The 13,734-nt window shown below is 42.0% G+C and overlaps 1 protein-coding gene across 2 annotated transcripts; it reads left to right on the top strand.

Moving 5' to 3' along the window:
• The first annotated feature begins 1,123 nt into the window (after window positions 1-1,123).
• Window positions 1,124-13,648, top strand: ACBD7 (acyl-CoA binding domain containing 7). Of its 2 annotated transcripts, XM_036307291.1 has the most exons (5): window positions 1,124-1,325; window positions 11,111-11,228; window positions 11,332-11,394; window positions 11,476-11,593; window positions 13,192-13,648. In XM_036307291.1, the coding sequence occupies exons 1-4, from the start codon at window positions 1,314-1,316 to the stop codon at window positions 11,547-11,549; spliced, it is 267 nt and encodes an 88-aa protein (XP_036163184.1). In that variant the 5' UTR covers window positions 1,124-1,313; the 3' UTR covers window positions 11,550-11,593; window positions 13,192-13,648. The 2 variants fall into 2 exon arrangements, with proteins under 2 accessions (XP_036163184.1, XP_036163183.1); XM_036307290.1 differs by lacking the exon at window positions 13,192-13,648 and having other exon boundaries at window positions 1,126-1,325; window positions 11,476-12,002.
• Window positions 13,649-13,734: the final 86 nt, after the last annotated feature.

Below are 13,734 nucleotides of genomic sequence, written 5' to 3'. Positions count from 1 at the left end.
TGATTGGAGCATTTAGTTGGTTTATGTTTAAAGTTATTATTGATAGGTACTTGTTTGTAGCCATTTTTATTTTTTATGCCTGTGTTCCTTCTTCCCTTTTGATTTCTTATTTTTATACCAGTCCCTTCAGCATTTCTTGCATTGCTTGTTTGGTAGTGATAAACTCCCTTCGCGGTTTGTTGTTGTTGTTGTTTTTTGTTTTTTGGGTGTTTTTTTGCCTGTGAAGCTGCTTATTTCACTTTTCTGAAGCTGTCGTTTGCCTTTGAACCCAGTGTGTATTGCCCAGCGCCCAGGAATTTAGAAAATAAAAACACAAAAATCGTGCCCACTAAGTTTTTCTGACATTTGCTTTTTGTTCTTTCCTTGGAAATTCAACTGATACCACTATGAAAGTATTTTCAAGGAGAAAATTACAAACCAAGGGATTTACATGAAAAAGTAGCAAATATTTTTAAAATGTAATTTTGCTAAAATGTGTTGAGGCTTTTCTTCTCTGTCCCTTGCATTGTTCGACATCGTTGTATCCTTAGACGTTTCAAATTAGTAACTTTCTTGACCCTGACTTTATGGATTCTTCCTGTCACCTCGCTGCACAATGTTCCTATTTAAACAAAGAGCTGTAAATGAACTCCTCATATGCCCGAGAAATGCGGTCCCAGCTCTTTGAAAATTTAATCAGTGTAGATCACAATCCCATTCTGTGTGGCTGCAAACTTGGAGTGACACTGATTTCCCCCCAGAAAAAAAAATGCGGTCAGTCTGTAGTCTTGTGCCTGTGAAAGTTAGTGTGGTTGCAGCACGTGTTCAGAATGTGTTTCTGCTTTACAAAGAAAAGACCGAAACTACCAGCCTTTTTCACTCCTGATGAAGTGTGTCTAGAGGCAGCTGGGGAGACGTGAAAGACCTGAACAAAGACTGTCTACCGTCCAGGGTTCTAGGCATCATGGGGAGGATGGAGGTATACATAAAAAAAGAAGAATCATAAGTGAGGTCCGTGCCCAGGGAGGCCTCGTTGGATTTCCTGCCAACAGCCTCTTGAGAAAGAATCGGGCAGCGAGCCCTGAGTGGAGAAGAACTCATTTAAATTCCCTTCCTTTCGCTTTTCCAGTTGCCGCCGCACTTGCAGCTGACCATCCTCCAGAGCCCAGCGCATCCAGGAGGCAGGAGGACCACAGCGGGCGCCTCAGGCGGGCGGGGCGAGTGCCACTCACCTCCCAGCCCCGCCCTCCCGGACTGACGGCCTTTAAAGAGCGGGGGGAGCTGGGGTCCGGGGAAACGAGCGTCTGGGTGCAGCATCGGTGGAGCGCACTACCATGTCCCTGCAGGTGAGCCGGAGGGCGGGCAGCCGCGCGGGAGGACAGCTCCCCAGAGGGCAGTGTTCCGGGGACGTGGGCCGGGCAGGACGCCCCCGAGGCGGCTGTGCACCTCGGACCCGGCGCTTTGGGCAGCTGCTGCCGGCGTCCTCGCCACCCGAGAGCGGTCCGCGCTGATCCCGAGGACGCTCCCACCCCTTCGCCAGCGCCCCCTTACTGCAGTGGAGACCACGCCGGCGCCGTTCTTTTGATGGCGAGCCGGGGCTCCCTATGGCAACTCCTGTGAACCCCAGGGACTGGTTAAACGCTAGGTAGGCACCGGCCCCAGGGAGCTGGTCGCCGGGTGGATCGGGGAGGACAGCGTGGCCCTGCCCTGCCTCCTTCTTGGAGGTGGAGGCGAGGACGTTTGGGGTCTCACTCGCGCCCCTTTGCTTTTAGTACAAACAAGGGGTCTCTTGGGCAAGGGCAAATATCTGTAAAACTCAATTTAAAAATACCATTTTTCTGATATGTGAAAAATATATATGTTCAGGGTGAAAAGTTTTGGGAAAGAGAACAGATATAAAGTAAATAAAAAAACCATCAGCCCTAGCCTGTTTGGCTCAGTGGATAGAGCGTCGGCCTGTGGACTGAAGGGTCCCAGTTTCGATTCCGGTCAAGGGCATGTACCTTGGTTGCCGGCACATCCCCAGTAGGGGGTGTGCAGGAGGCAGCTGATGGATGTTTCTCTCTCATCGATGTTTCTAACTCTCTATCCCTCTCCCTTCCTCTCTGTAAAAAATCAATGAAATATATATTTTTTAAAAACCACAAAAAACAAACAAACAAAACCATCAGAAATTCCTCACCCAGGTGATCACTGCTGACTTAATAGGTTACTTATACATGTATGCCAAAAATATGTATGTATGCACCCAGGCATGGCCATGTGTATGTACCTATGTGCAAATATGTGGGTATATATAGACACTGATTATGCTATTATGTATATACATTTGTTCCTTTATGTAACACTGTTACCAGCATTTTCTCATCTATACTAATAAAAGGGTAATATGCTAATTAGGGTGACGTCCTCCAGACGTCCATCCAGACAAAGCCAAAGGGGGCTGCAAGGCCTGGGGCTCAGGCCTCGCAGCTATGGCGGCCAGCAGTGGCAGCAGCAGTGGGGTAATGGGGGTGGCACCTTCCCCTGATCAGCCCAATTGTCTCCTGCAGAGGGACTCCCCAGTAGGACATCCCCTGAGGGCTCCCAGACTGTGAGAAGGGGCAGGCCGGACTGACAGACCTTCCCCCCCACGGCCCTCCCCTCCCCCCCCCCCCCCGCCACAGTGCACAAATTTTTGTGCACCAGGCCTCTAGCTATTAAATATTTTTCTAAAATATAATTTAAAAATATCTGCTTACAATTTCTTGGAACGAGCATGGCTCACTTCATTAACAATTCTTTAAGGAATATGTTATGGTGGGCAAAGGCACATCCTCAGAGCCAGCCCATTTCAAATCCAAACCTCTCGCCTTCTTAGCCTGTGACATACTTAACCCCTCTGTGCCTCAGTTTCCTCGTCTAAAAATGGAAGAGAGGGATTGTTAAGGCTAAATTTGCTGCATGTATAGAGCATTTAAAAGTGGGTGGCATGTGCTAAGTGTCCAATAAGGATAAGCATGTCCTTGAACCTTCAGATATTTTTCTCTTATATGTGACATAATTCATATTGAACTTTCCCCAAATAATCAAATCTTTCAATGTCAAAACTTTCTTCCTTTTTAGCTTGGTACTTTGCTTAGTTTTGTTTGGCAAAACACATGGTATTGCTGATTCAGCTATAACCTCAAAGTTGTATTTTAGAATTACAATATGTTTACTTCTGCAGCAAAGTTCTTAGGCAGGCTGACAGTGGTGTAAACTTGGACATGTTTCTTTCTTAGAAAATAAAAGGCAGACTGCTTCTTCAAGAAAACACATCTTTTTGAGCTAGGGAATTCATTATTTTACAATTGGCACACGTCTAACCCCTTTCGCACACACCTTTGTGCAGTTTGATCTTCCTAATTCAGTTTCTCGGTGGGAACGGATTGCTCACAAAGGCACTGTCAACACCATATGCAGTGACCATGTTCTTTGGCTGCAGAAAGTAAAGTTAGAGTAGGCGAGAGTCACCCTCGGGGGCTGTCTTCAGGAGCTTTACACAGAGGCCAGGGTGGTCAGTGCTCCTAGGCAGTGAAAGACTGTGTCCGTCTCCAAGAAGGCAGGATGCACCCACTGTGAGAGACAGGAGGGACACTGGGCTCACTGCTACCACCGGGGGTGTGGCCAGGGGTCCTTGTGATGAACACAGGAGCAGGAAAGGGTCTGGGGAGAGGCCTGAATGCAGTTGTTTCAAAGACTCTCCACCACAGTTGCCAGGGAATGAGGCACATGTGCATTCATCCAGTATGTTAAGGACTGGGCTCATCCAGGACAGGCAGCTCTGATGAGGCAGAAATTCTTCACTGACAGCATCGAGCCCAGCTCCACAGAAGCACGGGAATATTACTAAACGTTCCCCTTTGCCCAGAGTACTTTAGAATTCAATGTGAACGGCTGTACATTTGAAGCTGCTTCTCACCTATGGTAACTTTCAGACCCCCCTCATATCCACTCATGTAGTCATTTACTCAATAAGGAGCGCACACAGGCTGTACCACTTGCCAGCACTCTGTAAGGCATGGCTCTTCTACCAAGATGAATATTTATGTCTGCCCTCTATTGTGGATCTATGAGGGAACAAACATATACAGTCCCACCCAGCCTTTATGTTGAGCCCTGATAATTGCTGTCCATGCTGCCTGCAACCCCTCCCTGTTCCAGACCATCCCACAAGCGCTGACCTCCAGCTCAGCTCAGCTCTATCTCCTCTGGGAAGGATTCTCCTGGCCCTACTGCTGTTCCCTCCTCTTTGTTCCCAGAGCACCCAAATATCACATGATCATTACTGACCTGCTCATCTCCCAGGGGTCCCTGAGCTCCTTGAGAACTGGCTGCCCTGTTCATCCCTGGCTGCCTAGCCAATACGTGTGTTAAATAGTATGTTTCAGGTGATGAGCTCTGGCAGGCAGAATCAACAGAATAAAATAAAAATATTTACATTCTTAATTGTATTTAACCCTAACACCTCCCTGCTTTAGATTGATAGGATCTTTTTTTTTCAGCAAAAGCCGAGGCTCAGAGGAGCCTAGGTGCTTGGGCAGAATCCCATAGCAGTGTGTCTCTCACGGTGTTCTTTGCACTAGAGCTCATCATGGCTGGATGGGAAAGTCCTCAGAGAGGAGGGCACCTGGGAGCCACGCCGTAGAGCAGGACTGTACCAAGTCAGGGTGCCAGGGAAGGGTGTGCTGGAAAGAAAAGGATCCTGGGCCCTGCCCTGGAATGGGTTTCTCTACCTGGGGAGGGAGGAGGGACAAGGACCCCTGACACTGCCTGTGAATCTGTGTCAGGGGCTGAACTCCTCTGTGGAGAGGGTCTGAGATATTCATTAGCCTGTCCATAATATGAAGAACAATTTTTCAGAAACTTCTTCCTAGAAGGCAGGTACCGAGCCTTAGAATTCTAATCAAGGTTTGGCTTGCCAAAAGCAGTTGAGTTGCTGTTACTGGAAAAGGGCATGAAACTTCACAACAGGACACAGGAGACTCCTGGTAAACCGAAGGGGAAGAACCCCACGCCTCTCTGAATAGCCCTGCCCTGTCTTGCCCTTACGAAGCCCCACCATTGTTGTAGCGTTTTTATGTTGTCCTAATTATAGACACAGTACATGCACATTGTAGAAGATTTGAAGAGTATAGAAAGTATTAAAACAACCAGAAAACTTACCAGTAATCAAAGGTAATTTTTACATATTTTATTATATTTTTTCTAGTCTTTATTTTTTCCATATTACTTACAAAGCTGATTGTATGAAAACAATTTTGTATTCTTTGTTAAATTATTTTTTAAATTTTTTTCATGTCTTGCTTCATTGTGAATACTTTTTTCGTTTTTTTTCTAGGACTAGTTTATTTTTCCTCAAAGAGTCTTGTAATAAAAATAATAGTAGTTAAACTTTACTGATCACTCACTATGTGCCAGGCACTATTTTGAATATTTTACATATGTTAACTTATTTAAATCTGCCTAACAACCTTGTAGATAGGTGGTGTTATTGGCCCATATTCCAGATGAAGAAACAGAGGGGTTAAGTAACTTGCCCAAGGTCACACAGCTCTGAAGTGGTGAAGCTTAGATTCAAACCACCAAGTCCAGCTCAAGTCTGTGTTCTTAACCATGATGTTATATATAATGGAACTGACAGTTTCCTAGAAATATTCAGGAAGATGAGGCAGGGGTTTGTCCCTTGTCACATGGACCCATGGTTCTCAGATTCCTGGAATAATTGGGGTCATTTTCAACGTTATTTAGGTTGGAGACTCTGGTCTCCCATTTGCAAGGGATTTTTGTTCATTACAAAACAACTATTCAGTTGTGCTACTGTCCTGTCTTTGGTGCTGGATAGAAATTTTATCTAGCAGCTCTGCTGAGATAACTGGGGTTCTGAAATTACAGTGGGGCTATCTTCTTTCTCTGCCAGGCATTTGGTTCTTTGGGTTTGGAGAAAGAAAATGCAGGGTGGGGATAGAATGCCTCGCTGAGACTGTCGTGTTTGATACTCGACAATTACTGCTTATCCCAGGTTTAAAACAAATAACATTAGGTAAAATATAGTCTATTAAAAAATAGAATGTGAAACTTCCAGTAAAGATGATGGCTTAGCCCAGCCAGCGTGGCTCAGTGGTTGAGCATTGAGCTACGAACCAGGAGGTCATGGTTCGATTCCCGGTCGGGGCACATGACTGGGTTGCAGGCTCGATCCCCAGTAGGGAGCATGCAGGGGGCAGCCAATCAATGATTCTCTCTCATCATTGATGTTTCTATCTTTCTCTCCCTGTCCTTGCCTCTCTGAAATCAATTTAAAAAAAAAAAAAAGATGGTGGCTTAGGTAAACACTTGCCTCCTTCCACAGCCACATCAGAATTAAAACTAAACTACACAACAATCATTATTCAGAACTGCCTGAAAACTGGCTGAATGGAAGTCCTACAACTAGGAAATGAAAGAAGAAACACATAGAGACTGGTAGGAGGGGCAGAGATGTGAGGGCTAGTCCCATACTCACATCTGGCAGATAAAAATTGGGAGGGATCTCTCTGCTGCAGAGGTCCCCCCTGAGGAGCGAGGGGCCCCAACCCCACTCCAAGCTCCCAGCTCAGGGTTCCATTGCCAGGAAGAGTAGTCCTTATAACTTCTGGCTGCAAAAACCAGGGGAGATTGAGGCTGAGGGAAACAGAGGGATGCTGGAATCCCAGGCAATTCCTCTTAAAGGGCCCTCACACAGATTTATTCTTAGCTCTGAGCTCCAGCACTGGGGCAGCAACTCAAAAGGGACATATGGAGAGGAACTGAATTGTCTAGCATCACAGCAAGAGCTGGAGGGACATCTTTCTCCCAGACATAAGTGCTAGTAGAGGCCATTGTGCCTTTGATGAGCTTTCACCCTACAGAGCCCACAGGCAGGGACCATATCTGAGATTCCATCAACCTGGCTCACACAGTTTGCCCTGATGGTTTCCTGAGGCCCTGCTCCACCCAACTTTCAGGCCTACCCCTGCTGTTCTTCCAGTGGCTTTTCCATGTGAATGGCTTTGTTGTGCTCATGCTTCAGATTTTCTTTTAAAAATCTATCAAACAAGTAGCATCTAGCATCAGCATGCCCAATACCTCATTAAGTGGCCCCGAGCCCGGCACTAACAACAGCCAGCCTTGGTTCACAGTGTGGCCTTACCTGAGCACCTCCAAGCCCAGCACAAGTAGCAGCCATCTGCAGATCACTTTGTAGCTCATGCCAGGTGGTCCAGAGCAGAATACAGGTGGCGGCTAACTGTGGCCTGCACCTCCTGGGAGGCCCCAGGGCCAGTGCACCCAGTAAGCAGCTTTAGACCATGTCGAAGCATCACTACCCAACCACCTCCACAAGCAACACACTCAAGGGGCAGACTCAGCAGGCACCAGAGCCCCATTGAAGGAAGTCCTGTTGAGTGGGTCCCTGCACAGTTGATCTTCAATGGTGATTGGAGCTTGGTGGTCAGAGCTCAGTGGTTGGTGGTTGAAGTCAGTCCTTGCAGCTGATTGGCATGGGGGTAAATCCATCCCATTGACATACCAACAGTGATAAAGTCTCAACTATAAAAGAAGGGTATACACAGACCACACTGGGGGAGGTGGGGACAAACCTCGAATGTGCAACTTGGGTGATCAGGGAGGCTGTGTCACTGGAATCTATAGAACACCTAGAACACCTACTATATTAGGACACTCTGCCAAACCTGGAAGACATAGCAGCTCTACCTAATTATAGAAATAAACACAGGGAGACTGCCAAAATGAGGAGATAAAGAAACATGTCCCAAGTGAAAGAACAGTACAAAACTCTAGAAAAAGAACGAAACAAAATGGAAACAACTAATCTACTAGATGCAGAGTTCAAAACACTACTTATACTAAAGATGCTCAATGAACTTAGTGAGAACCTCAACAGCATAAAAAATGACCAGTCAGAAATTAAGGCTACACTAACTGAAATGAAGAATCATTTACAGGGAATCAACAATAGAGTTGAAGCCAAGAATCAAATCAGTGATTTGGAATGTAAGGAAGTAAAACATGCCCAATCAGGACAGCAAAAAGATAAAAGAATGCCCCCAAAAGGAGGATAATGTAAGGAGCCTCTGGGACAACTTCAAGTGTACCAACATTTGCATCATGGGGGTACAGGAAGGAAAAGAGGGAACAAGAAATTGAAAACCTAGTTGAAAAAATAATGACAGAAAACTTCACTTACCTGATGAAAGAAATAGACATACAAGTCCAGGAAACTCAGAGAGTCCCAAACAAGATGAACCCAAAGAGTCCCACACTAAGACACATCAAAATTAAAATGCAAAAGTTAAAGACAAAGATCATTTTAAAAGCAGCAAGAGAAAAGCAGTTAGTTGCCTACAAGGGAGCTTCCATAAGACTGTCAGCTGATTTCACAACAGAAAATTTGCAGGCCAGAAGGGATTGGCAGGAGATATTTAAACCGATAAAAAGCAAGGGCTTACAAAAACAAAAACAAAAAGCAAGGGCTTACAACCAAGATTACTCTCTCTACCCAGCCAAGCTATCATTCAGACTTGAAGAACAGTTAAAGAGCTTCCCAGACAAGAAGAAGCTAAAGGAGTTCATCACAACTAAACCAGTATGGTGTGAAATGTTAAAGGATCTTCTATAAGAAAAAGAAAAAAAAGATAAAAAATTTGAACAATAAAATGACAATAAATACATATATGTCAATGATTGAATCTAAAAAAACCCAAAAAACAAATGAAGTAAAATAGTAACAGACTCATAGATATAGAGAACATGTTGATAGTTGCCAGATAGGAGGTAGATTGGGAGAACAGGCAAAAAGGTGAAAGGATGAGGAAGTACAAATTTATAGTTACAGAATAGTCGTGGGGGAGGTAAAGTACAGCATAGGGAATATAATCAATAATATTCTAATATCTTTGTATGGTGTCAGGTGTGAAATTTATCAGGTTGATCACTTAGTTATGTAATGTCTAATAACTAATCTAATATTGTATGTCAACCATAATTGAGACATAAAAATGATTTTTTAAAAAAGAATGGAAAATTTCTATTAAGGAAAACAACCACCATAGCCTTTGTATATACACTAAGAGGTTAAAAAGAGGACAGGAACCAAGTTTCTAGGTGCACTGTGTCTCAGGAGAAATATGCCAAGAGGCAGCTTCAGGCCAAGTCCTGAGCTGAGGGTCCTGGGGAGTTAGGTAGAGTTAAGTCCTGAGGAGGACAAAGTTTATTACTCAGTCTATTTGTATACAAAGTCCCCAAGAAGCCAGTTGCTTTTCACTAATCAGCTCTAAGTTGGCTGAACAACTTCTCTTTTCTGTAAACTAGTTGAAATAAGTCTTACAAGTTTTGTTTAAAGGAATCTACATAATGAAAGCAGAAATACTGCCCTCAGAAACTAGCTAGTCCATTAAACGGGTACAAATAATACTGATGCTGAAGACTGTGAAAGGCATGTGCCCTGGACAAGATATTAATTGGTAGCAAAGCTATTACATATAGTGAAGTGTAGATTTAGGAAGAAGTGAAGATGGTGTCCATGAGGTTGATTGAGAAAGCTGCATTGAGTGTAATGCGATTAAACAGTTTTTAATAGAAAAATTTATTTATGCACTTTACCTTACAGGAAATATATGTCTTACAATTTTTTTAACCTTTTGACCACCTTCACCTATTTCCTTATCCCCCAACCCCCTGATTCTCACAACCACCAATCTGTTCTTTGTTCCTGGGTTTGTTTTTTATATACCATGTATAAGTTAGATCATGCAGTATTTGGCATAATGTCTATTCAGATCTACCTCCCATTTGTAATTGGATTGTTTGTTTTTGAATTGTATGACTTTTTTTAATTTTTTTTTTAAAAAAATATATTTTATTGATTTTTTACAGAGAGGAAAGGAGAGAGATAGAGAGTTAGAAACATCGATGAGAGAGAAATATCGATCAGCCGCCTCCTGCACACCTCCTACTGGGGATGTGCCCGCAACCCAGGTACATGCCCCTGACCGGAATCGAACCCGGGACCTTTCAGTCCACAGGCGGACGCTCTATCCACTGAGCCAAACCGGTTTCGGCTGTATGACTTTTTAATAGATATTTTAGATATTAACTCCCATCAGCTATATGATTTTTGAATATTTTCTTCCATTTGGTAGGTCTGTCTTTTCATGTTGGTGGGATTTTTTTGCTGTGCAGAAGCTTTTTAGTTTGATGTAATGCTACTTGTTTACACTTGCTTTTGTTGCTTCTGCTGTGGGTGTCAAATCCAAAAAAATTATCTCTAAGACAAGTTTCAATGAGTTGCCACCTGTATTTTCTTCTTGGAGTTTTATGCTTTCAAGTTTTACGTTCAAGTCTTTGATCCATGTTGAGTTGATTTTTGTGTACAGTGTAAGATAGTGGTCCAGTTTCATTCATTTGCATGTGGTTGTCCAGTTTTTCCAACACCGTTTGTTGAAGAGACTGGCTTATTTGTTCTAAATTAAATTGACCATGTATGCATGGGTTTCTTTCTGGGCTCTCTTTTCCATTCCATTGACCTAGGTGCCTGTTTTTATGCCAGTACCATACTGTTCTGAATAATGTAGTTTTGTATTATAGTTTGAAACCAGAAAGCATGATGCCTCTGGATATATAATTTTCTTTCTCAAGATTGCTTTGGGTATTTGGAGTTTTTGTGGTTTCATACAAATTTTAGGATTGTTTTTTTCTATTTCTGAAAAATGCCACTGGACTTTTGATAGGGATTGAATTGAATCTGTAGGTTGCTTGGTTGCTTGGGGTAGTATGGACATTTTAACAATATTAATTCTTCCAATCCAAAAACACAGGTTATTTTTCCATTTACTTGTGTCATCTTCAATTCTTAAACATTGATAAGTTGAACACTTTCAGTATTCAGAATTATATTTTGTTCACCATATCTTGTCTATATAACACATAAATACCTGGAGTGGGGTTCATGAATAAGTTATGATAATTCTGGTCAAGCCAGAGCAATAGTAGTTTATTTCGGTTTGCATCTGTTTGACGGGCCTGCATACACTTAGCGAATGGACTATGTGCCTTTTCTCCTTTGCTTTAGGCTGATTTTGATAGGGCAGCGGAAGATGTGAGGAAGCTGAAAGCAAGGCCAGATGATGAAGAACTGAAAGAACTTTACGGGCTCTACAAACAATCTGTAATTGGAGACATCAATATTGGTATTTATTGTCATCTTTAAAATAGTGATATACTTTGATCAATGTTTATAGAAGCATAGAGTAAAGAGTAAACCTGACAATATGTCTATCCTTCTTTTGGCAGATTGTCCAGGAATGCTAGATTTAAAAGGCAAGGCTAAGTGGGAAGCATGGAACCTCCAAAAAGGTTGTTAATTCTTAAGTTCAGTGAACTTTTTTAACTTCCCAATGCATCTGTTAGTGAGATGATCTGTTTGTATCTTTCTAGGATTATCGAAGGAAGATGCCATGAATGCCTATATTTCTAAAGCAAAAGAGCTGATAGAAAAATATGGAATTTAGAATTCAACGTATGAGGAAACTTTCCTTTTGGAGCCTTCATAATGGTATCATGACCTAACATTTAGAGGAGAAAATGCACTGTTAACTCATTACATCTCATAAAAATTTTTGCTAGTAACATGAATTATAATCTTTAATTAGAGGTATGATGAAACTATATATTTAAGGAAATTTTAATGCTAAAAACCAGGTGGGTTTTTTTTTTACATTTAAATTTATTTAGGTTTCTGATTCATCATGTGTCAAAGACTAATCAATATAAAGAGATGATTTTAAACACTTTCAAAAAGGTATTGCTCTGGTAGTGTGTGCACAAAACATTAACAATTATTTGCTCTTTTTTAAAATAAATATATTTTTATTGATTTCAGAGAGGAAGGGAGAAGGAGAGAGAGATAGAAACATCAATGATGAGAGAGAATCATTGATTGGCTGCCTCCTGCACTCCCCACACTGGGGATGGAGCCCACAACCTGGGCATGTGCCCTGACCGGGAATCGAACCATGACCTCCTGGTTCATAGGTTGATGCTCAACCACTGAGCCGTGCTGGCTGGGCACAATTGTTTGTTTTTTGTTTTTGGGGGTTTTTTGGCTTATCTGTTTTTCTGTAGTGGTGTAATCAACATTTTTTAAAGAACCAATAACAAAGCTATTCTTTTGTTGCACCATGTAGCTTTGGGGTCGACACTGGCACAGGCCTGATTCCAGTCCTGAAATATACTATCTAGTGGTAATATACCTCTTATGTTGAGTTTTATCAGAGTGAAAGTGTAGAGTCTGAAATATATTGGCCCAATACTCAGTTTTTCTTGCTGGTACACAGACTCTCTGAAAAAAAGATAGTTTCTCTCTTTTTTAAATCCTTATCTGAGGATATATGTGTTTATTGATTTTTAGAGAGAGAGAGAAACATCAATGTGAGAGAAATATAGATTTGTTGCCTCCACACACTCTCTGATCAGGGATCGAACCCACAATCTAGGTATGTGCACTGACCAGGAATGGAACCCACAACCTTTTGGTCTACAGGACACCACTCCAACACAACTGTAGCCACCCAGCCAGGATGAAGATAGTCTCATTTTAATAGTTCTAAAATATGTTTGAGATTTCATAGGCTACAAATCTCCCCAAAACAGTATCCCTCTATTGCCTGCATAAGGGTTCAAGTTTGGTATGGTATGACCAGAGGGATAGATTAATTTCATGTGACTTTAAAAAAAAAATCTAGATTCACTAGATGACTTTCCAGGGGATTATGCTGAATGGAAAAAAAAAGTAACCCTTAAAGGTTACATACTGCCCCATTTCTGTAACATTCTTGATACAGATCTAAAAGGCTGACCAGGGATTGCCAGGGAGGAGGGACACAGGTGTTGTTAAAAGGGCAGTGGGAGGAATCCTGTGGTCTAGGAATGTTCTGTATCTTGATGATATGAATGACGGTTTCCTGGTTGTGATGTTACACTAGATGTTTGTGGGATGTTAGTATTAGGGGAAACTGAGTGTTTCTATATTATCTCTTTCAACCACATGTGAATCTGCAATCGTCTCAAAATAAAAAGTTTAATTAACAAATCTAGCTTGATTTCTAATTTGGAAAATTTGTAGATGTAACAGTGATTCTCATTTCTATTAAGTTTTGCCTAAAGACATGATGAGTCAACGTCCAAATCCAACAATGAGAAGACATCAGCAGTGGAGGCCTGGTCCTTCCGATCAAGCTCACCCCAAAAGCCTGGCATTGGCTCCTTCGTGGGATTTCCATTTGTGGACTATAATAACTAAAAGTTATTTAAACTAATAATCAAGAATCTAAATTACTTTAGCACCAGTTCTTCTGTAAGGGAACCCTGGAAGTCATATACCAGAGAGTAAAGCACAGCACAGCACGTACTAAACATTTAACATCATTTGCTTGAGGCTATTTTTAGCCCAAATTTATTATTATGTGAATTCTAGCTCAAAGCCCTTTCTCCATAACAAATTTTATATTATTTGTACTTTGTTAAAAAGTACTGGTAAATTCTGAAAAATATCTCCTGTATGCATTTCCTTTTATCTTATTTACTAAGACTTTATATATGATTTTAAAATTGCTAAAAAAACATGAACCCCTTATTATGTGATCATAAACATATCAATGCTGTAAAAGTTAACATTTTAATGTATGATGCTGGGTT

Source organism: Myotis myotis, unplaced genomic scaffold (genome assembly GCF_014108235.1).
Source record: "Myotis myotis isolate mMyoMyo1 unplaced genomic scaffold, mMyoMyo1.p scaffold_m19_p_46, whole genome shotgun sequence".
Classification (NCBI taxonomy): domain Eukaryota; kingdom Metazoa; phylum Chordata; class Mammalia; order Chiroptera; family Vespertilionidae; genus Myotis; species Myotis myotis.
This window is presented reverse-complemented; position numbering and strand designations above follow the sequence as displayed.

Bases quoted from the DNA above. Each gene is read 5' to 3' on its own strand.
- ACBD7 (XM_036307291.1), top strand. The intron at 11,229-11,331 runs GTATTTATTGTC...TTCTTTTGGCAG, and splicing joins AATTGGAGACATCAATATTG to ATTGTCCAGGAATGCTAGAT. The intron at 11,395-11,475 runs GTTGTTAATTCT...GTATCTTTCTAG, and splicing joins AGCATGGAACCTCCAAAAAG to GATTATCGAAGGAAGATGCC.